General features: G+C 38.8%; 1 protein-coding gene across 1 annotated transcript in view; it reads right to left on the bottom strand.

Moving 5' to 3' along the window:
- Window positions 1-116: 116 nt before the first annotated feature.
- LOC122547989 (sodium/potassium-transporting ATPase subunit alpha) overlaps window positions 117-22,046 on the bottom strand; it is a 35,841-nt gene continuing 13,911 nt past the window's right edge. The window contains exons 2-18 of the mRNA XM_043686543.1: window positions 20,117-20,233; window positions 19,959-20,018; window positions 11,480-11,683; window positions 11,260-11,373; window positions 11,029-11,163; window positions 10,482-10,599; window positions 9,486-9,754; window positions 8,958-9,156; window positions 8,231-8,340; window positions 7,336-7,470; window positions 6,538-6,730; window positions 5,668-5,843; window positions 4,396-4,532; window positions 3,750-3,900; window positions 1,354-1,522; window positions 449-603; window positions 117-268 (exon numbers count right to left, since the gene is read on the bottom strand). Of these exons, the coding sequence (XP_043542478.1) occupies window positions 137-268; window positions 449-603; window positions 1,354-1,522; window positions 3,750-3,900; window positions 4,396-4,532; window positions 5,668-5,843; window positions 6,538-6,730; window positions 7,336-7,470; window positions 8,231-8,340; window positions 8,958-9,156; window positions 9,486-9,754; window positions 10,482-10,599; window positions 11,029-11,163; window positions 11,260-11,373; window positions 11,480-11,683; window positions 19,959-20,018; window positions 20,117-20,233 (2,574 nt within the window). The 3' untranslated portion in view covers window positions 117-136. The remainder of the gene's footprint in view (window positions 269-448; window positions 604-1,353; window positions 1,523-3,749; window positions 3,901-4,395; window positions 4,533-5,667; window positions 5,844-6,537; window positions 6,731-7,335; window positions 7,471-8,230; window positions 8,341-8,957; window positions 9,157-9,485; window positions 9,755-10,481; window positions 10,600-11,028; window positions 11,164-11,259; window positions 11,374-11,479; window positions 11,684-19,958; window positions 20,019-20,116; window positions 20,234-22,046) is intronic.

Below are 22,046 nucleotides of genomic sequence, written 5' to 3'. Positions count from 1 at the left end.
TGGAACTTTGAATTTTACTATTTTTTTGAATAGGCTTCAACAAACTAGTTAAAAAGCTTTAAATCTTGTGAACAGTATTGGCATACTTTTCAATATAGTGGAAGTCGAAAAAAAATAAAATGATCAAAAAAGACTATCACTCACCAATCTGTCCATAAGCCATACTAATCAATCGCTCATTCACCAGTTTGTCTGTTTTGGGATTGCGTGGTTGCCTCTTCATTATGTCACTTTCAGCCTGTTCATAAGCAAGTGAAATGGCAGGAACCTGCAATGGACAGCACAGAAATAGTTAATGAGTCATCCTCTTATGACTGGGTAAAATGAGCAATAAATAGTCTGAGGTGAGGACAGCCATTGGGTGAAGAAGAAAGTATCAGCGTGTCACGGAATCTTAAATATCTATCTACATAAAATAAATACAAGAGAAAGTGAAATGGAGACTCACCATGTCAGTACCCAGGTCGATGCAGAGGATTGTAACAGTTCCAAGTGGCAGTGGGACGTTTGCAATAATGAAAACCAGAAAAGGTGTGATTTCAGGGATATTGCTAGTTAAAGTGTAAGCGATGGATTTTTTTAGATTATCAAAAATCAGGCGACCTACAGAGAGATCAGATTACAATTTGGAGAATTAAAATAACTCCTGTACAAACTAAGGTTACAAAATTAAAAAAAGTCTTCACAGCAAGATGGGATTTCAAAAAAATACACAGGTAATATTCAGCTCAAGATGGAACTTGACTGAATATTCTTCAAAATTACTTAAGGAATATACTTATAGCACTCTTTGTCCTATTAAAACAAAGGTGTCATTGCTTTCTCTTACAACCGTCTACCCTTATCCTTCATCTCAAGACGATATATTATGCAGGAATACATGAACAAAACTGGCAGTAAACCTTCAGAATTTTAGGCTGCACAGCTAAGTGTCAATAAGTTACTGAAGCATCACAGATGAATCAATATTATTCTGGTTATATCACCACATACATGCTTTTTGTTTTAGGATTACTGAACACAAAGGAGGAGCTAAAACCCTGCTAATTGAGCTGCAGCCTTCTTCAATGAAGCATGATTTTTTTTTTAAACAGCCAACTGCAACTTGGAATCTGATTGGGTAATAAACTTTCCATTTAGCTGATTTCTACTCAAGTAGGACAAATAGCATCTATGTGGTAACAGCAGAATTAAAGGGGATAAGTACAAATCTGAAAAATGGAAATTACTAAGTAAATGTTCTTTCGAAATGCTAACTTTATATGCTCTAAACTTCTAGCATTTTCCATTTTTATTAGAAATTGAGATAGCCCAAACACAGATGTTACCATGTGTTCAAAATATTACCCTCACCTTCTTCTACACCAGTGACAATGGAAGCAAAGTTATCATCTAGCAGGATCATGTCAGCAGCTTGTTTGGATACATCAGAACCAGCAATACCCATAGCAACTCCAATATCAGCCTTCTTCAGGGCAGGAGAGTCATTCACTCCATCACCTGTCACAGCTACAATGGCACCCTGCAAGACGTGAAATTAAAACATTATCAATCTATCAGCCCTGGCTCATTTCAATTGCGCTTGAGTTGCAAGGTTGCAAGTCCTACTCCAGGACAGGATCTGAACTCTTTAAAAAAAAACCAAGGATGTATTTCACCATTACGGAGGTAGTGCTAGCTGAGCTGTCATAGGCAACTCTTTTTGGGTAGGATGCTAAACTAAGGTCCTGCAATATTCTCTCAAGTCTATGTAAAAGGCAGTATTTTGAAGAAATATCCAGTCCAATAGTTTCTCCCAGTAAGCTGCACAGAAACAGTCTAGTCATCAACAACAATCCATATCGCACATTTCCTGCATCATAATAAATACTTTTGACCTGTAGTCACTTTAATTCACTATGAAGTCACCTAATACTTCCTGCAGTAAAAGGCGCTATATAAATTAAAAAACTTTTCTTTGGTATGTTGTCATTTGTGCGCTCTCAGGAGAAACCATCTTTTGGATGAGGCATTAAACAGAGTCTCCATCTATCCTCAGGTGTATATAAGAAAGAATCCAGAACATTATATAAAGCGCTGCTGATTGTGAGTTGACTGCAGAATCAGGGGGTGGGGCGAGACAGAATCAGAGAGTAGTTGCTCCTCCAATCACAGATTCTCTCTCATACAGGCTGCTTTGGATCCTAAAGGTATAGGTTTCCCTCGACCAATTACAATCTTGTTGCCCTCCTTCAGCAGCAGAAAGGAATCTATTATTGGAGAAGCCTCCATTGAGGGAAAGAACCTGTAATTGGAGGAGAGCAAAAGGAGATAGAGGTGTCACAAGGTTGTAGCCGATCTAGTGGAGGTGAAGCCAGTTCTGGCTGTATGGCTGAGACAAAGGCAATGCTATCGAGATGGGGGAGGAAACAAAATGGTGAAAGAGGAGAGGAAGAATTGGAAGAGGCCTTTTAGGGCAAGGCAGAATAGGAGGTGAGGTCATCAACAGGCTGCAGTGCTCACTTTCACATTTTCAGCTTAGGTTATTTCCTTTTAAAAGGGAATCTTTGTTCTTTTGAAACCCTCTGAATCAGGGTTTCAAATTTTTAAATGGTTGCTGGAAAATAACCAACAAAATAAAAAATACTTTCCAATATCTTCCTTCCTCTTTTACAATTGTCCAATAAACTTTAATTCCAGTATTGAGAGATCTGGGATAGAGGGAGGAAAAAATTGTGGCCCCTAGCCTTTTTCTTTAATGTTGTTGCTTCAAAAGAAAAATCTGTGTACAAGCTTCAACTAGTCACAGTTGATTCTATTTTTAAAATTTGTTTAATGGGCTGAAAAAGTCCAGTTGATCCAGAAAAGCCTAACCTTCTAGAACTGGGGCTTGCTTTATCAAGCAAGCATTGTGGTCAACAATGGGGATTTTGCAAACGTGGGGTGAATAATGCAAAATCCTTTCATTGTTGTTAGACCCTTGGCTGTGTGCCAAAGTTTCTAATTTCTTTAGTATTCTTTAATGGAGTTATACAGCAAGTTTGCAAACTCCTGCTTGATGAACAATTCTAACTTAAATCTGCAGATCTCAGGTCTCTGAAAACCAAAACATACCTTCCAAAAAACACCAAAATACAGCAGTCGAGAAAATCTCAGAATCGTTTGATCTCTGCTACATAGCAATCAACTGGATAATATTCAAGAATATGGAATTTTCATGCATTTTGTGACATTTACTGGAATAACACTGGACAAGGAGGGCATCTAGCTCACATGTACTGCTGCACATGGTTAGTTGAAAGAGGAGTACTTTTTTAAAAAAAAGAATTTGTGCAATAAACCCTCCATAGACAAATTGAAGTTTTACTCACACCTTAGAAGCTGCTGACTGAGCATAATGCAGCCTGTGTGATCTATTCTGAGGCTATTTACAGGACCCACTCTTCAGTAAATATTGAGAATCTCATTTGACATAATATAAAATGACTCTGATTGGAAAATGCATCAAAATGGGAGGCTTGTTTATGCTGCAGGCAGAAGTTCTGCCACAGAGGTGAGATCAAGGAACAAGATCTAGAATTCAGCACTCATCATAAATTTAGATTTGAGTAAATCCTGCAATCTGCAAAATAATGCTCAAAATGTAAATATAATGTAAATGCAAATCTCTCATTCGGTCTCTTTGTTAACTGCAATATCATATCTTAAACAGGTTATTTGAAGAATGGGAAGGCATCTGCACCACGTTTACAAGTGCAACCATTTCCTACCTGTCGCTGACAGCCTTCCACAATAATCAGTTTCTGCTGGGGAGAGGTTCGAGCAAAGACTATCTCTGTATGATGGTGTAAGATTTCATCCAATTGCTCTGCGGTTAGATCTTTAAGTTCTGAACCATGAACAACACAAGCTTTGGCATCCCTGTATCACAAAGCACAAGATGAACCTCAGAAAAACTGCAATACTTACAGAAATAATTAGTGATTATCATTCATATTTAAATATAGTTGCAATTATCTTTTAACTCACCCACCATCCTCCCAATAGGGGATTATAGAACAGCAATTTCAAGCAATACTGCTCGATTTTAAAATATCCAGCTGGAGAAAGGGCCCAGCCTTTTCTTTAGCTCTGCGACACAGAAGTCAGCTAACTCACAACAAATGCCAAGAATCAAAGCTTATGATCTGTTGGGTCCAGTTACTGTGCCTTTGAAAAGTCATTGGAGGAGTTATAATGAATTAAAAACACTGGTAACGATCTCCATCAGTGGCTCTCACTAAAGACAACCTCAAGGAATCTAGGTCCGAAATCTATCCAGTTCTGAGATAGTTAATGTCAGTCAATGTTACGACAAACTATTACAAACAGCCCCAAAAACAGTGAACCAAGAAGGGGATTTCATACTCTGCTTACCTGGGATTAACCTGACTACTGGGAATGTTCAATCGAGCAGCAATGTCTTCAATGGTCTCATTTCCTTCAGAGATGATACCCACACCCTTAGCAATAGCCTTAGCTGTGATTGGATGATCCCCAGTTACCATGATAACCTTTGAATTACAAATTCAAAATAAGAGTCATAAACAAAGAAAATGACATCTCAAAAGATCCTAACTCCACATTCTCGCTCAGAGACAATTGCAGCTATTTATAGAAATCTCAAGACATTTTGATCAGGCGCCACACAATGAACTATTCAAGTTGTGGGGAAGTGAAGAGCAGATTAAGGAGTTGATTGTATTCTTGTAAGTAGTCATCATTGACATTGGCTTTGTGTAGAGTGGTCACCCTGCAGTCTTTGGAATGTGAACATATATCCCTCAATCTTTGCTCAAAATAATGTGGCAGTAATTCGGCTTTAGGAGAACTGCCACTAGCTCAATGATCTCAAGAACTTAAACTTTGAAGAAATAATTGAAATCAGATTTCAATATAGAGTTGAAAACGAGCAGCTGTTTGACACGTTGTTTAATATAGCTAAATGCAATATTATGCCTGTTGGGTCGGCTAACGTCAACAATAGATACAATATACTGGCTCAAGAACTAAAGTTTATGGACAAAACGATCTGAATGTTAGAGAACATTGTTTGAACGTACATGACCAAAACAAAGAATCTATAGTAAATGGACTATTAGATAAGCCAAAATAAAGCAATAAAGCCTATTTTCCTTTCTTCAGCCTTATTTACAATACTGTTTTTGTGTTTGGCCTTTCATACAAGACATGTCAATGCATTACACCCCTAAAATTTGGGACTGGTGTTGTGTTTGCCTTGCTAAAACATGTTTAAATGCTAGGGAACTATAAAGATTGTTAAATGATAAAGAGATCAGCCCATGCCCAGGAATATGTTTAAATTAGAAATGAGAGAAGACCAGGAGAAATGTATAGATTATGCAAACATTGAACTAGATTAATGTCAGCTTTTCTTTTTTGCAGGGCCACTGACCTCAGAAACAAGTTACCAGTTTGTGCAGTAAATGCACAAACTAATATTCAAAAAAGGGAGCAAAGGTGTGGCTGACATCACAAAGTAGTATCCGAGATTTATGAGTTAAACTTCAGATGTTTTTTAACCTCTTTCGGGTTAGATGTCTTAAAAATCTACTTCCATTTTATGAAAATTTATAAAATCACTAAAATTAGTTTCAAACACTTTGCATGTCAAATCATTCATTTTACCTTGATCCCAGCACTTCTGCATTTGCCAACAGCATCTGGTACAGCAGCACGAGGTGGATCAATCATAGACATGAGTCCAACAAAGCACAGATCAGTCAGAGGGAAATTGGGGTCATCTGCATCAAATTCATATCCTTCTGTATATGTGTCATTAGACAGTGCAAGATGGCAGAACCCTACAAGAGTGATGAAAGATTCAGCAGGGAACACTACACTTAACTATGTCAAACTAATATCTTCAAGTTTAATTTAAGATTTCTTTTAGCAAATTGCAAGTTAGGAGCTGGTAGAAAACATCAAAATTGTTGTGCTAGAATATGGATTGCAATCCATCTCAGACAGAACTAAAGTTTCTCCTGTTGGCAGTTAGGTCTTTTACACTTTCAATTTAGAGATTTGTTAATCCAAAGTAAAAGATCCTGGTGCATAACTGCTGACAATTTGTGATATTTCAAAAAGCCGCAAAACCTGATGCCTGCATATTTACCCCATGTCAAGTAAAACTCCAATACATGTTGAATTAAAAGATTCTAATGTCTTTAAAAAAAACTGTTTTGAAATTGGACTGATTTTCTGGCAATTTTCCTCTCTGGCTTGATGTTTGAAATCAAATGTCACAAACCCAAATCTTATTACTGATCAGTTAACTCAACACAGTAGGAATTAAATCAGTAACTGCGTTGATGTGGTTTGTTACACACTGCCTTAACCAAGTAAACATTGAAGACAGCTGCAAATTACCTTTTCAAGAACATTTAAAAGAATTAATTACGTTTCTTTTCTGCTTTATAATCAATAGACACTTGCAGTTTAGCTTTCAATTGCTTAATGCATTTGCGCCATTACCCTGATGCAATCCCCATTCCGTACCTAGCACACGTTCTCCCAAGCCACCTAGCTCCAAGTAAGCATTCTGGAATGCCTCTTTCACTTCCTCATTCAATGGCTGTTCTTCACCGTTAAGGAGGATGGTGGAACAACGATCCAGTATCCGTTCAGGTGCTCCTTTCATTACCAAAAGGTAGTGGCTTTCACTGGATTTTTCATTTTTATGGATAGATAGCTGAAGGAAAAGTTACTGAAACTTAGGAAGAGTCAGGAACGTTTCTAAAACACATCTGTTAAATCACTTAAGGAAAATCACAATAACCAGATTATGGGATGTACTTAATCATATCAGACAAATGTTTACAAGCTTCTGGAACAGGAAAACAGAACAAAGAATAAATTAAAATCAAACTTGGCTCTTCCCTCTATTATTGTACACAATTGTGAATTAGTCTCATGAGAATCATGGAAAGATTACACCTCTGAATAAAATTGGGTTGCAAAGTTATTTTAAAAGAAAACTGACCGTATTTTCTGCTCACTGGGCCATCTTAATTATTGATAACTACAGGATAGCCCAGCAATACATGCTTTTACTTGAATTCTGAAACTTAATTTGTGTTGGCATTAACTCTGGGTAGGAGAAGCTATCATCCACCACCATACACAATTCAGTGCTGCTGGAAAGATGATTTTTAGCATTCAGATTGTTTTTTTCCTACAATCAGCAACTACTGCTACAAGGTTGCAAACTTTAATTTGCTCCCTTCTAATGAGCATTCATCTGGTTTCTGGGCTTCCCCAAAACTAATTCTCAAACATGTCAAATTTTCTTGTTACCTGATATTTATTGGTGGAGTTGAATGGAATTTCCACAATCTTCGGATTTTGCTCCCTCATTTGCTGAACCGATCCACAGCATAGTTCAATACACTTCAGAAGAGCAGATTCAGAGGCATCTCCAGCAACAGTTCGCTACATGAAAACAGAAATACAATTATTATAGCTGATTTAACATCCCAGACCCAATATCTGCACTCAGTGGGCAAAAACAAAACCACCAACACAGTACTCAAGTTTTCTTTCAAGCAGTTCTCATTATTCAAACTGAAGTGCATCTGTACATTAAAATGATTTCACCATGTGTTTATGGATATACTTCTCACAATTTAACTATCCACCTCCACAAGTTTATTACCCAACTACATAAAACGCAAACATGCACAACATTACACCAAGAACAAACAATCTAGAATAAAACAACCTGCAAATCCTAATGGTCCCTTTATACCACTTAAGTGGCATTTATGCTGCACAAACTGATTCTTATCACAATGGCACAATACTGATTAAAGAGTCTGCAAGTCTGCTACTGAAAATGATCAGTTTAAAAGGAGTAGTCTATGCTGCTACCAAACAGTATTGGAAATGCAGCTTAAGAGCTGGAGTGAAATCAGAAGACTGCATTTTGGGACCATGCACAGAAAGCTATTTGTTTTAAAGATGTATTAACCACTAATATGAATGTTCAGAACAGTTTAAAAGTAATCAAGTAAACTAAGATCCTCTTTAAAAGATGTACTATTATGCATGCTAGATACTTGACCATCACCTCTAAATGGAACCTGATAAACTGTGCCCAAATTTAAATTGCACTTTGCTGCAACCATGGCATTTCCACAGTTGAGGGCACACTTTGAAACTAATGGAATTCATGTGTCTCAATTAAATTCACCTTTAAGATTGGTTGATTTTCTTGTCCTGCGTGGAAAACAGCACGGTTGCACAAAGCAGCAATACGGGACAGTGCAGACCAAGTGGGTGAAGACTTATCAAAAGCAGCACCTATAAAAAGGCAGGCACAGGTAGTTAGGTTTTGGTGATTCCAGACTTCAACTTAGAAAAGTTCAATTAAGAAAGGTTTGTGTCATTTCAGCTTACGCAACTTTTAATTTTTAATGTATAAGTACAGTGCTGAGATGAGTCATTTAAGGAACAAGCCAATGAGGTAGTCTCTAGGCTGATCTGCCCAGTTAGTTCACATGCTTATCCAGGTTGTAGAGAAAAGGAAAAGGTACTGAACTCAGCTTTACCGAATGCTAAATGTCTGCAAGCTTCCCATGCATTACGTAATCGCTATGTCAACGTGTCAGACTACTTATTTTGATGAAGTGGTCATTCTTATTTGACATGACTGCTAATGCTGGATAATTTTCAGTCCACACTGCAAAACTTTGGAAGATACTAAGAACTCAAACAGGTAGCAATTGGTAAGACTCAAAGCTACTGACAATTCCTGGAAATAATGCAGATGCCTTATCAATAGGTATCTGAACCTACTTATCTCATGGAGATTTAATAAGGAAGCCTACAACCTCATATCAGAACTCTCATTACCAAAAGGAATGCAGCCAGAAAAATCTGAGATTTGAAATACAGTAAAAAAAAACTATTCTTCTAACCAGACTGGTTTTCAGTAGTATCAGCTTCGTGGATCTGGTTATCAAACCACATGTGAGCCACTGTCATTCGATTCTGTGTTAGTGTTCCAGTCTTGTCAGAGCAGATAGTGGAGGTTGACCCTAGGGTTTCCACAGCTTCAAGATTCTTAACCAGGCAGTTTTTCCGTGCCATACGTTTGGCAGTCAGAGTTAGGCACACCTGAAGGGACATAATTGATATGAGTAAATTCTGCAGACTGCTAGTGTCATGATATATTCACTAATGTGTCTGTAAGTGAAATCATTTACCTCTTGCTCTGAACAAAAGCCCAATCTCCCTCATCCTTTTAGTAAAAGCTCTTCAGTAAGTCTCCAAAATGTTTTTAAAAAGAATAAAACAGCTAGACTTTTTATTCACTTTGGATGGAAATCCTTTCTCTACTAATTTGCCTATTTCTTCCAAAAGAGTTGTACTTTACAATTACTGAAATCATTTAAGTTTTAAAATGGATAGAAAATCCACTCCAATAGATCCCATCCTTGACATACCGTGACAGTAGCAAGCAAGCCTTCTGGCACATTGGCAACAATGATTCCAATCAAGAAGATGACTGCTTCAAGCCAGGTGTATCCAAGGATGAGGGAGAGAATGAAGAAGGTCACTCCAAGGAAGACAGCCACTCCAGTGATGATGTGGATGAAATGTTCGATCTCAATAGCAATTGGAGTTCGCCCCACCTCCAGCCCAGATGCTAACGTTGCAATCCTACCCATGACAGTGCGGTCACCCGTATTGATGACAATACCACGAGCAGTACCTATGTAAACAAGCAGTCTAACATCACTATTTTATGAAAAGAAAACTCGTGCATAATACCTGTCAAGTCCAAGAGAAGTTCGAAATGCTGCAAATTCAATTTAATGAATGCATCACTATTGGACTGCCCACCAAGACCAGCAGTGAAAAATGACAGATCTTTGTAATGAAACCGATTGAAGGATAAAAGGTGGCTAGGACAGAGAGAACCCCAAGAGCTAAGAAATGTCTTGGAGTTTTTGTGCCAATCTCAAGTGATCTACCAAAGTGTATGCAGTACTAAATGGGTTGTTGGCATAGTAGTAAGGTCATTGGACTGGAATCTAGGTTAATATTCAAGCACATGGCTTAAAATCCCACCCTGGCAGATAGTGGAACTTTAATTCAATTAAAAGAACTGGAATAAAAAGCTAGTTTAATGGAAATATGTAAGAACTGTTGAATGATGTTAATTACACATCTGGCTCACTAATGTCCTGTAGCTAAGGAAATTTGCCATCCCTACCTGATCTGTTTTACTTATGACTCCAGACCCACACCAAAACGTGGTTGATTCTGAACTGCCTTCTGGGCAATAATTGCTGACGACCCATATCCCACAAACGAAAAACTCCCTTGGTATAGCATTACAGCAGTCCGATTATATGCTTGGGTCTCAATATAGCTGAAATGCAGTTTGACTTTCATTACTTTAACACTCATTACTAACAAATGAAAATTACTTATACCTTCAACACAGTTGGTGGAGAAAAAGACAATGTTTCGTGTCTCCAGGGGGTTTTCACTGGTAAAATCAGGCGATCGAGTTTGAGGCTCAGATTCTCCAGTCAATGAGGAATTGTCCACCTAAACGCATAAAAATGCCTTTATTTTTGGGTAAGATCATAATGGCTTTTGTACAACTGCTTGCTAACTGCAATTCTAAGTTCACTTCAAGGGCAAATTTTTATCCCCTGCTCTTTTCAAAGAAAACCTAGAGTACATAACTGAACTGGGAATAATTAAAGATGCTTAGTAAGTTTACCATGTTAATCAGAACACAGCTAAATACAGGATATACACAGACTGCATACATTAGCCTCTAATTTATTGTAAAATGACTGGCCTAGAGACCACTTCAAATTTGGTAAGCTTGTTCCAGTGATAGTCCCTTCCATTTTAAAGAACTCAGACCAAACTCTAGTTTCTTGTAGCCAGACTTACTTCATTAATGCGATTACTGTAAGAGGGAAGTGATGGGACAAGATGATTATCCGTCGCACTAACCATACACACCTTGCAACCATGTGATGAGATAATTCGCAAGTCTGCAGGGATCCTGTCACCACCTTTTACCTCCACCAGATCTCCAGCAACTACCTGCTCAGCATTGATAGTATTCTTCTCACCTTCTCGGATAACGAGGGCTTGCTAGAGAACAGAGAATCAAAATGTCACTGCAGTTATAACAATACATATTTTTCATACAAATATCCCATGTTTTATTGGATCTTAGGTACTACCCACCTGGGGCACCATGTTCTTGAACGAGTCCATAATTTTTGAGCTCTTAGCCTCTTGGTAATATGAGAAACAGCTAGTTACTATGACCACGGTAGACAATACAACTCCCAAGTATAACTGCAAAAATCACAAGATACACATGAAAGAGAAATACCACACCAAGATGACAACATCATGTTTACAGCATAATCTCAACTATAGTGAGGAAAATAGTCTTACTTACATTATCATTTGCTGGCTCATCCTCTGTTGCAGCTTGAATGGTATATAATAGAAAGCAAAGAACTGCACCAATCCACAGAAGGATTGAAAAGCCACCAAAAAGCTGCCGACAGAACTTTACCCACTCAGGAGTAGTGGGCGGAGGTGTTAGTGCATTTGGACCATCACGAAGAAGAATCTCTTTGACACGAGCATTAGTGAGACCCTGAAAAGATAAATATCATATAAGACCCAAGGAGACAGCCTTCTTTCATATTTTTAAACTTCAATTTTTGAACACTTTCTCTCTCTCCCAAAGGTATAACATCTTAATTAATTTGAGCTCCAAAAGCACCAAATGTCTACAGATGCTCAACTGTTTATTCTGAAAAGATAGACCGATCTAAATAGTGAAGCATAACCAGGCTAGTTAACCTCTAAAATTTCACAGTCAGTCCTTATTCTTAAGACTCAAAGAGACACCTGGAATGCTAATCACAGGATAATATAAATTGGAAGCCTTGGCTAACTAGGAACTCTAACTAGGGACATTGATGCATCATAATTTTTAGCAACAATAATTGGGGATTAAATTTGAGATCCTACTGGACAATCACATTTGCCACTGGGGTTATGTTTACTCCATGTTCACTGAACAATTTAGACCAGTAGAAAAACAGTAACTCCATAGTTTGTGGACAAAACGTTTCAGGACACAAGATAAGCAGAAACAGTGTTGCTCTTTCTTCGTTCTAACAAACTCACCAAGGTGTTCCCTAGTTAGCTTAGTTAACCTTTTGTAGAACATGGTGTCTGAGGCCAATCATCATAACCAAATATTTGCTGCAGAAATAATTATTTTCAACGTAAAGCTCAGGAATGTTCTTCTGAAGAGGGGTTATTCTACTGGAGACACTGAAAACTCTGCTCAACTGGATTCTGAAGTGTCATAAGAGTTCATCAGTCCCTGGTTTATCTAATGAGAGCTTTTTAACCTTTTATTAGATTAGATTCATTAGAGTGTGGAAACAGGCCCTTTGGCCCAACAAGTCCACACCAACCCTCCGAAGAGCAACCCACTCAGACCCATTCCCCTACATTCACCCTTGACTAATACACCAAACACTACGAGCAATTTAGCATGGCCAATTCACCTAACCTGCACATCTTTGGACCGTGAGAGGAAACCAGAGCACCCAGAGGAAACCCACACAGACACAGGGAGAATGTGCAAACTCCACACAGACAGTTGCCCAAGGCGGGAATTGAACCAAGGTCCCTGGCGCTGTGAGGCAGCAGAGCTAACCTCTGAGCCACTGTGCAGCCCCTTGGGGATACCGATCAATTTTTAATTACAAAGTCAAAATTATCACATGGCTGAGAGTGACTAAGCAATAAGCAAAATTATGGCAAGGTTAAATTAGATTTTTTGAAGTCCCAATGAATATCCGTAGTTATGAAACAACTGATATTACAATACAAAGCGATCTGTAAGATGCCATATCAACAAACTCAAATATTAAAACAAAAATAAATTGCTGGAAAAGCTCCGCAGGTTCAATAACATCAGTGAAGAGAAATCAGAAGTTCTGAGGAAGGAGTCACTGGACCGGAAACGTTAACCGATTTCTCCTCACATATGCTGCCAGATGTGCTGAGCTTTCCAGCAATTGATGTTTTGTTTTGATTTACAGCATCTGCAGTTTTTTCAGGCTCTCAAATATAGAAAACAATTCTAAATTAATTTGATTAAGGATAAGGCAGTTGATTTTATTCATTTATGAAATGCTACCAGTATTTATTACTGGTCTGTAAAAAGTGGTGGTGAGCTGCTTTCTTGAACTATGCCCATGAACTGTAAGGACACCTGCTGTGCCTCTAGAGAGACAGTTCCAAGATACTGTATAATGACAGTGAAGGAATGACGTCATAGCTCCAAGTCACGATGGTGTGTCTCTTGGAGGGAAACTTGAAGATGACTGCAATTAGATGTACCTGTTGCCCGTCCTTCTAGGTGGTAGACATTACAAGTATGGCAGGTGTTATTGAAATAAATTCTGATAAATTATCACAGTGCATCTTACACATAGTATCTTCAGCTGTCACTATGAATTGATGGTAAAGAGTGTAAATATTGAAAACAGTGGATGTGGTGCCAATCAAGTGGGCTGCTTTTTTTTTGATAATGTCGAGCTTCCAGAGTGTCATTGGAGTAGCATCTATTCACACAAAATGTAAGTATTCCAGCAACAGTATTTACTTGTCTGGCAGAGTTTAGTTTGCCAACAGTAATTCCTCCCAGGATGTTAATAGTAGGAAATTCATTGACAATAATGCTATAGAATATCAAGAGGCAATGGTTCAATTCTTGTACATGGGCACTGCCTGGCATTTGTGCACACAAATCTTACTTTCTACTTTTTAATCCAAGCCTGGATATTGTCCAGGTCTTGCTGCACATAGATAGCTTCAGCAATGGAGTCACAAACGGTGCTGAACATTGCATGGTCAGCAAATATTCCCTATTCTGGAGGCAGCAATGCCCTTGATCAAGCAGCTTCGTTGTTGAAGTAACTGAAGATGGTCAGGCTTTGCAGTAATGCTCTGTGTGAGAGATGATTGCCATCCAAAACCATCTTTCTTTTTACGAGAAATGGCCCCAATCAATGGAGAGATTTTAACAATTTCCAATGACTCCAGATTTGGTAGGGATTCTTGATGCCATGCTCAGTTAAATGCAGCATTGGCATCAAGGGCAGTTATTCCTCTGTCCATGACTGAACTAAGGATGTGATAAGATCAACTTGATGAAAGTGAGGACTGCAGATGCTGGAGATTAGAGTCAAGAGTGGGGTGCTGGAAAAGCACAGCCGTCAGGCAGCATCCAAGCAGCAGGACATTCCTGATGAAGGGCTTTTGCCCAAAATGTCGATTTTCCTGCTCCTCGGATGCTGCCTGACCTGCTGCTTTTCCCACACCACACTCTTGACTCTAAAGCTGTGATAAGTCCAAAGTTCAATCAAACTGAGCATCAGTGAGTAAGTTTGCCCTTTGTAAGTGTCACCTAAGAGCTCAGTCAATAATCCCTTCCATTGTTGATTGAGAGTTACCTGATAGGACAATACAGTTGGCTGGGTTGGATATGTCCTGATTTTTGTGGGCGGGATATGCAATGGTAATATATCGGTGCCAGTAACATAACTATATTGGAACTGCTTGACTAGGGGTACAGCTAGCTCAGGAGAACATGTCCTCAGTAGTACTGCTGGAATGTTTCCAGGACACTCAGCCTGCTCAGTATCTAGTACTTTCTTGATATCACGCAAAATAAATCAAGTTTATGAAAAACTGACATCTGCGATGCCATCTGCTGAAATAGCCACTACAGTCAGATGTACAGCATGGAAACAAGCCCTTCAGTCCAACGCCTCCATGCTGACCAGATATCAGAAATAAATCTCGTCACATTTGCCAGCACTTGGTCTCTATCCCTCTGAATCGTTCCTATTCATATACCCACCCAGATGCCTATTAAATGCAATGATTGCATCAGCCTCCAACACTATCTGGTAGCTCACTCCATACACACACCCTCTCTGCATGGAAAAGCTGCCCTTAGGTCCCTTTTAAATCTTTCCCCTCTCAACTTAAACCTAGAGCTCTCAGAAGTGATTACAAGGATTTAAACTCTCCTGCAAAAAATAGTCTGCAGGACCAAACACGAAATGATCTGCAATACAAGTTTCAGCAATCCATATCACTAGATCAAAAAGTCTTACTCATGGCTGAAAAGAAACTGCTGACAAAAACTTTTATTGTGAGGAGGGAAAAGGACACAATGACCTTGAACTCCTGAACTCATTCTTGCATAAACTAAAATAGGCAGATTTCCTTAAGAAATAATATTAAAAAGCCTACTGTTTGATCAGATATATGGCTGCTGTTGAAATTAGAAAATATTCCTTTGCAATTGGGCTGGCTGAACCTGCACATCTCAACATGGCCCAAACAAAACCGAAGTCAAAGGATTCTGCAGAACACTCATCATGGGAACATCATAGTACTCAGCTACAGAAGCCCCTTTGGTTTTAAAACTATTTTTTTGTGGCATCAACGACTATTGTTAACTGAAGTACAACAGCAAAATCTCTCCCTTAAATTCTCCATAAAATGGAGAATTCTCACTGCACTAAAGAGTGTTATCGAGCAGTCATACAGCAGGTAATAATAAATCATTATCATGCACCAAAGATCCCAACCCTACTAAAGAACATAATTGAACATGAAACAAGTTTAGAACATTCTCCAATTTAGACAGCTCTTCAAAGCATAGCAGACATTTTAATTAATGAGCAGGCAGAACTGCAGGAGACCCTGACCAAGTGAAGCTTTGTGACATCAACGCCATTTAAAAAAATTTTAAAACATCAACATACCGCCTAAAATCAGTGTAAAAACACAGCAAGTAACAGAAAAGCAATGCTGAGGGTATACTTTATTTACAGCGTAAATACTTGGTCTTTGCAGGAGATCATGGCTGTTGAGGTATATAATTTTTGCTTGTTTATCAAGAGTGCTAGTTGATAAGGTTTAAATAATTTTTGCTGTATTCAAATGTTCATTGTGGTCACTTGGAAGATAAGAGAAGAGCATCATTGCCTGTGGAATATATGGTCTCTGAAAACAATTAAAAAATCTGAAAAATTGAATGGGTTTTGATAAATGCACCCTCAGTTCTCAAATGAGATGGCTACAGAGAGAATTGACACATTTGTTCTGTTACTAAAACATTCCCTAGATTCTGGAAAGATTCCAACAGAAAGCCACAATACAACAAACCAAAACTAGGTTAAAATTAAATGGATATGAGTGCTGAGGAGGAAATAAAGAGGCTTCAGAGTAATTTAGACAGATTGAGTGAGCAAGCAAACACATGGCAGATGGAGTATAATGTGGATAAGTGTTAAGTTGTGCATTTTAATACGAAAAACAAAGGCAGAGTATGAGTTAAATGATAAAATAGGAAAACGTTATGTAAAAAGTAACACAGGTGTCCTTGTACACTGGTCATTAAAAGCAAGTGTGCAGGTGCAACAACCTGTTAAGGCAACAAATTGTATGCTGGCCTGTACTTCAAAGGATTTGAATACAGAAACAACTCTTATTGCAATTGTACAGGGCCTTGGTGCGGTCATACCTGTAAGTACTCCATACAGTTTTGATCTCCTTACCCATGAAAATACATGTTTGCCACAGAGAGACTGCAAAGGTTTACAAGGCTGATTCCTGAGATGGCAGGTTTGCCCAGTGAGGACAGGTTGAGTTGACTGGGTCTGTATTCACTGGACCTAATGAGATGGGATCTCTGACAAAATTTTGACAGGGCTGCACGGATTGAATACAGGGATGATGTTCCTCTGGCTGGTTCCAGAATAAGGGATTAGTCTCAGGACATGCAGATCACTTCAGAATAGCAAGAGGAAATTTCTTTACTCAGCAGGCGGTGTCACAGAACACTGTAGAAATTGAAATTCTTAAATGTGTCTGAAATAAATTTCTAAATGCTAAAAGATTCTAAGGGATGTGGGGAGAAAGGAGCATGGCATTCCAATAGCGGATCAACCATGACCATGCTGAATGGTGGAGTGGACTTGATGGGCCACAAGATCTACTTCTGCGTGTATTTCCTATTTCTACATATAGTATTATTCCACAAAGAAAGGAGACCAATTAACACCAACATCTATTATTTGAAAAGTGCTAAAATCCATTTGCAAAATAGTAACATATATATAAGATCATACGACAATCAGGTAAAGTCAATATAGTTTGGCAAAATGGAAATAGTATTTGACAAATTTATTAAAATTCTCCAAAACTGTAACAAACAAGACTAGATGAAGGGAAACCAGACAATGCAGGGCATCTGGATTTCCAAAGGTGTTTTAATATAATGCCACTGAAAAGGTGACTGCACAAGTGTTGCTGGGGAGCGATACACTAGTGTGGATAGAGGGTTGGCTAATTAACAGGAAACAGAGACAGGATAACTAGGTTATTTTCAAGTTGACAGACAATGAAGTGTTGCAGGAATCATGCTGGGGATTGAATAATTTATGCTGAAAATATGTTGCTGGAACAGCGCAGCAGGTCAGGCAGCATCCAGGGAACAGGAGAATTGACATTTCGGGCATAAGCCCTTCTTCAGGGCTGAAGAATTCCTGAAGAAGGGCTTATGCCCGAAACGTCGATTCTCCTGTTCCCTGGATGCTGCCTGACCTGCTGCGCTGTTCCAGCAACACATTTTCAGCTCTGATCTCCAGCATCTGCAGACCTCACTTTCTCCTCATTGAATAATTTATGACAACTTGGATTAGGCACTACATTAAAGCCAACTTTGTGATGATACAAAGGTAGTTACGAAACAAGATGCAAGGAGTAACAGACTGCAAAGTTGCAGTACACTGGGGTCGGAATGTACTTTTACATAAATGAGAAGACATCAACATGTTGCTATAGCAAGCAATTAGAGACAAATGGAATGGTGGTCTTTATTTCAAAGGGACTGTATTAAATTAAGAAAAGTTCCCTAAACTATACAGAGCTTTTGTGAAATTGCACCAAGAGCATTGAGTACATACTTGGGGTCTTCTCATTAAAGGAGTGAAATATTTTTATTGGAGGCAGTTTAGCTAAGGTTCACTAGGCTGAGCTCTGATGTAGGAATGAGAAAGGAAAAACTGAGAAGAATGGAACAATATGTTCAGTGGAGTTTGGAAGAATGAAGGGTGGTCTCCTGGAAAGATAATTCTGAAGAGGCTTTCCAGAGTAGATACTGAAAGGAAGTTACTCTAATGGAGGGAAATCTAGCACTGCGACAGTTCAAAAACAACAGGGTTCCACTTAAAGATAAAAAAGAGGAATTTCTTCTTAGAGGGTCAATAAAACTAGAGGAGTCTGCATCATTGATTATTCTCAGTGCTGAGTTAAGATAGATTTTTGATTGACATGGGAGTCAACGATTATGGAGAGCAGACAGAAGAGTTATGTTTGAGGCCATGATTAGATCAACCATGATTTTACTGAATTGTACAGAAGATGGGCTGAATAGCGTGTTCTGGTCCTACTTCTTAGGATCTTATGAAAGGGACGGAATTTGCAGTGAAAGCTGAAAGGGATGATTGTGAACAGCCCAACAATTAAATTTAAGGGAAATTGCTGCTCAGCCTGAAAAGAAAAGCCTTAAGACAAGCAATCATACAGTACAGAGATAGAAATAGAGAGCTTACAAATGCAAAACAGAAATAAGCTTTTTTTAAAAAACTAGTATTCACAGGGTATGGGCATTGCTGAGTAGGCCATCATTATTTCGAAACCTCAGATCTCCTTAATGCTGGTTAGTCTGCAGGATGGAGGGACATCCACAGTTGCTGGAGAGGCAGTCCCAGATTTTGATCCAGTGTTAGGGAAGGAATGGAAACATAGTGCATGGCTCGGAGGGGAAATTGAAAACGTCACTCTCCTGCATCTGTTGCCCTAGTCCTTCAAAATAGTAGAGGACATGAATTTGGAACATGCTGCTGAAGGAACAGAGGTGAGTTGCTGTTATGCACCTGATAAGTAATAAACTGCTGCCACTATGCATTGCTGGTGATAGGAGTGAGATATTGAAATTGGGGGCTGGGATGCCAATTAAGCAGGCTACCTTGTCCTAGGTGTTATCCAGCTTCCTAAGTATTGTTGGGCGAACACCTAGTCAGGTAAGTGGTTCAGAATCCATCACATTCCTGACATGTCACTCAAGAGACGATAAACGAATATTAGGGTGAGTTATTCGCCACATAATACCCAGCCTATGACTTTCACTTGTAACCATAGTACTTTTATGGTTCAGTTTCTGGCTAGTGATAACACCCAGGATGTTGACAGTGAGAGATTCAGTGGTAGTAAAACCACTATCAATGGGTGAAGGTTAGATTGTTGAAGATGATCATTGCCTGACATTTGTATGGCACAATTGTTATTTCCCACTTCTCAGCCCTAATCTGAATGCTGTCTAAGTCCTGCAGATTATGGACACTGACTATAGCTTGAGAACATACAAATGGTGCAGAATATTTGTGCAATTGTCAGCAAATGTCCCCACTTTTGGCTTTATGATGGAGGTAAGTTGTTGAAGCAGGTGAAGATGCTTGGGCCTAAGACACTATACTGAGGAACTAAGGTAGCGACATCTTGGGACTGCGACGACTGACCAACAACCAATCTTCCGTTGTGCGAGGGATAACTCCATTTTGCAGATATTCATGACCCCACATAGTCGATTCCCAATGATTCCAGCTTTATTAGAGAAATAATTATGATTCTCTATTGCTGGAGACAGTTATTTCCTGGCACTTCCACAGCATAGAATTAGTCAAGTGCAGAGACTAAACAGGATGTGTAGAAAATGAAGACAAAAAATTATAGAATCCCCCCACTCCCGTTAAACTACCCCGTACCTGAGTCAGGTCTGTATCATATTTGCGTGCAAGTTCCTCCATACTGAGTTTATGATCATCCTGGAACAGGAAAAGTGAGCATTAGAAAACTTCAAAGATTTCATTTAGACCAGGTAGACAATAAAGTTTACATACTCAAGACAAAAACTGTTATGTACCAGTGACACTTCTTTCTTGAGTTCATCCATATCCCTTTTTTTAGATTTCTTATCTTTCTTTTTGGGTTTGGTAGCATTTTCGGATGTTGCCGCAGGCTCATATTTGTCACTTGCCGTCTGGAGAGAAAAACATTTAAGTTTATTACATGGATGCATATACACAAAGTAATATATTTAGGAGCTGGAATGAACAAGAACTACACTTAAAAATTACCATGCTCCTGTTTAAGAAACACAAACAATAATTCAAGACTGGCTTAATTCAGCCCTGCTTGAACACTGATGGTCGCCCCTTAAATTCCTTTACAGCTGAGCATACCAGTCAGATCAGTTTGTTCACTCTACTCAATAAAATGAACTTGACATACTCCAGTGCTTGCCAGCTTTGCCTTGGAATTCAAGTGTAGCTATTGTAATACATCACCCTCGTTATGAGAAGCAAATCAACAGAAATTACTGCTAGTTATGCTGCCTGCTGCCCTCCACTGTTCAGACTGCAAAAATCTTCTGTTTTACAATCACATTTCCTTACACTTTGTGAAGGGAATAAAAGCCAACGGCTTCAGTTTTCCAGTATTTACTCAGGAGAAATTTCTGCTCATCCAATATTAGATTCTGGAGAAATAAGAAAGTGTGTGCAGTATAGAATGGTGAAACTGAGCAATGCCGCTGGGACATGTGGAACCTGATGTATTTTGGATGATACCAATGAATGGTGGCATGTAAGTAAGAAGTAGAAGGTGCATAAAGGATAGACCCTGTAGGAAACCCAGAAGAGACAGTGCAGAAAAAATATCGTAACTGATTTTCTAATTGCAATTTTGAGAAGGGTTGGATCTAAGCAAGGCCAGTTCCAGTCAACCGGATGGCAAGTACTGAGAAGGATGGCATGATTGAGAGATTGGTTTATCACAGTCACATACGATATTTGCATTACTGTCCAACCAAGCTGAAAAAGTGATGAACAGCTAACACAGGACCCAGGAAGGAAAGAGATGTTCAACAGTTTGGTCAGAATAGGTTCAGTGAAGTTGATTGTGTTTCCATGGACAGAATGGTAGATTGAAGAGGGGTCTGCAGGAAATAGGAAAGAATCTACAAAAAAAAATGTCAGTTCAAGATAAGGAGCCAGAGGACATCTGGCTCAGTGGGTTATGGGAAGGAGGTAAACAGCAGACATTATTGAACAAAAGGTCGACATCTTTGAACAAAAAAGTCTGCAAGCTTCTTCTCAGTTGTTGCAGGAGAGATTTTAAAATATTGGTAGCAGCAAAAAGCAAAGCTACCAATTCCTCAACAATGATTCTCAAATCTTCATTTTAGGGAAGCCAAAATGAGAGAACTATTACATGAATACTTAATGTGAAAGACAAGAGTTCCAAGGGGACAACTACATTAGAGATGGAGGAGAGTTTATGATTTAGTACATTGGTAAGATTTAATTTAAATTAGTTAATGGAATTAAATGCACACTTGTGCATTTCTGTTGTTATGGACTGGGGCTTTAGTTGCATACGAGAACATTATATAAAGAATGGCCACAGTATGAATAATGGAAGGGAGCAACTGGATTAAACACTGAAGGTAAAAATGGTTTTTGGATCCTAGCTTCAATCAGTTAAACACTCCTGACTGTGGACTACTGGATTGAAAGTGTAACATTTGCTCTGCTACACGGTTTACCATTAAACTGAAAGGAATTGCCAAATGTTAACAAAGTGTTTGTATTTTTAATCCTTCCTCTTATTGAGCAGTGCACACTCCAACTGTAGCTCCATTGGGTTTAATTAATGTAAAACACCCTCACTCACTAGCCAGACTTCAGCAAACAAAGTTACTCAGGATGCAACATAAAAGCAAGATACAGAGGATGTATCTGAAATGTTAACTCTTCCTCCTTCCATATGCTGCCACACCTGTCTCTATTCAG

This window comes from Chiloscyllium plagiosum, unplaced genomic scaffold, assembly GCF_004010195.1.
Source record: "Chiloscyllium plagiosum isolate BGI_BamShark_2017 unplaced genomic scaffold, ASM401019v2 scaf_10905, whole genome shotgun sequence".
In the NCBI taxonomy this organism is placed as follows: Eukaryota; Metazoa; Chordata; class Chondrichthyes; order Orectolobiformes; family Hemiscylliidae; genus Chiloscyllium; species Chiloscyllium plagiosum.
This window is presented reverse-complemented; position numbering and strand designations above follow the sequence as displayed.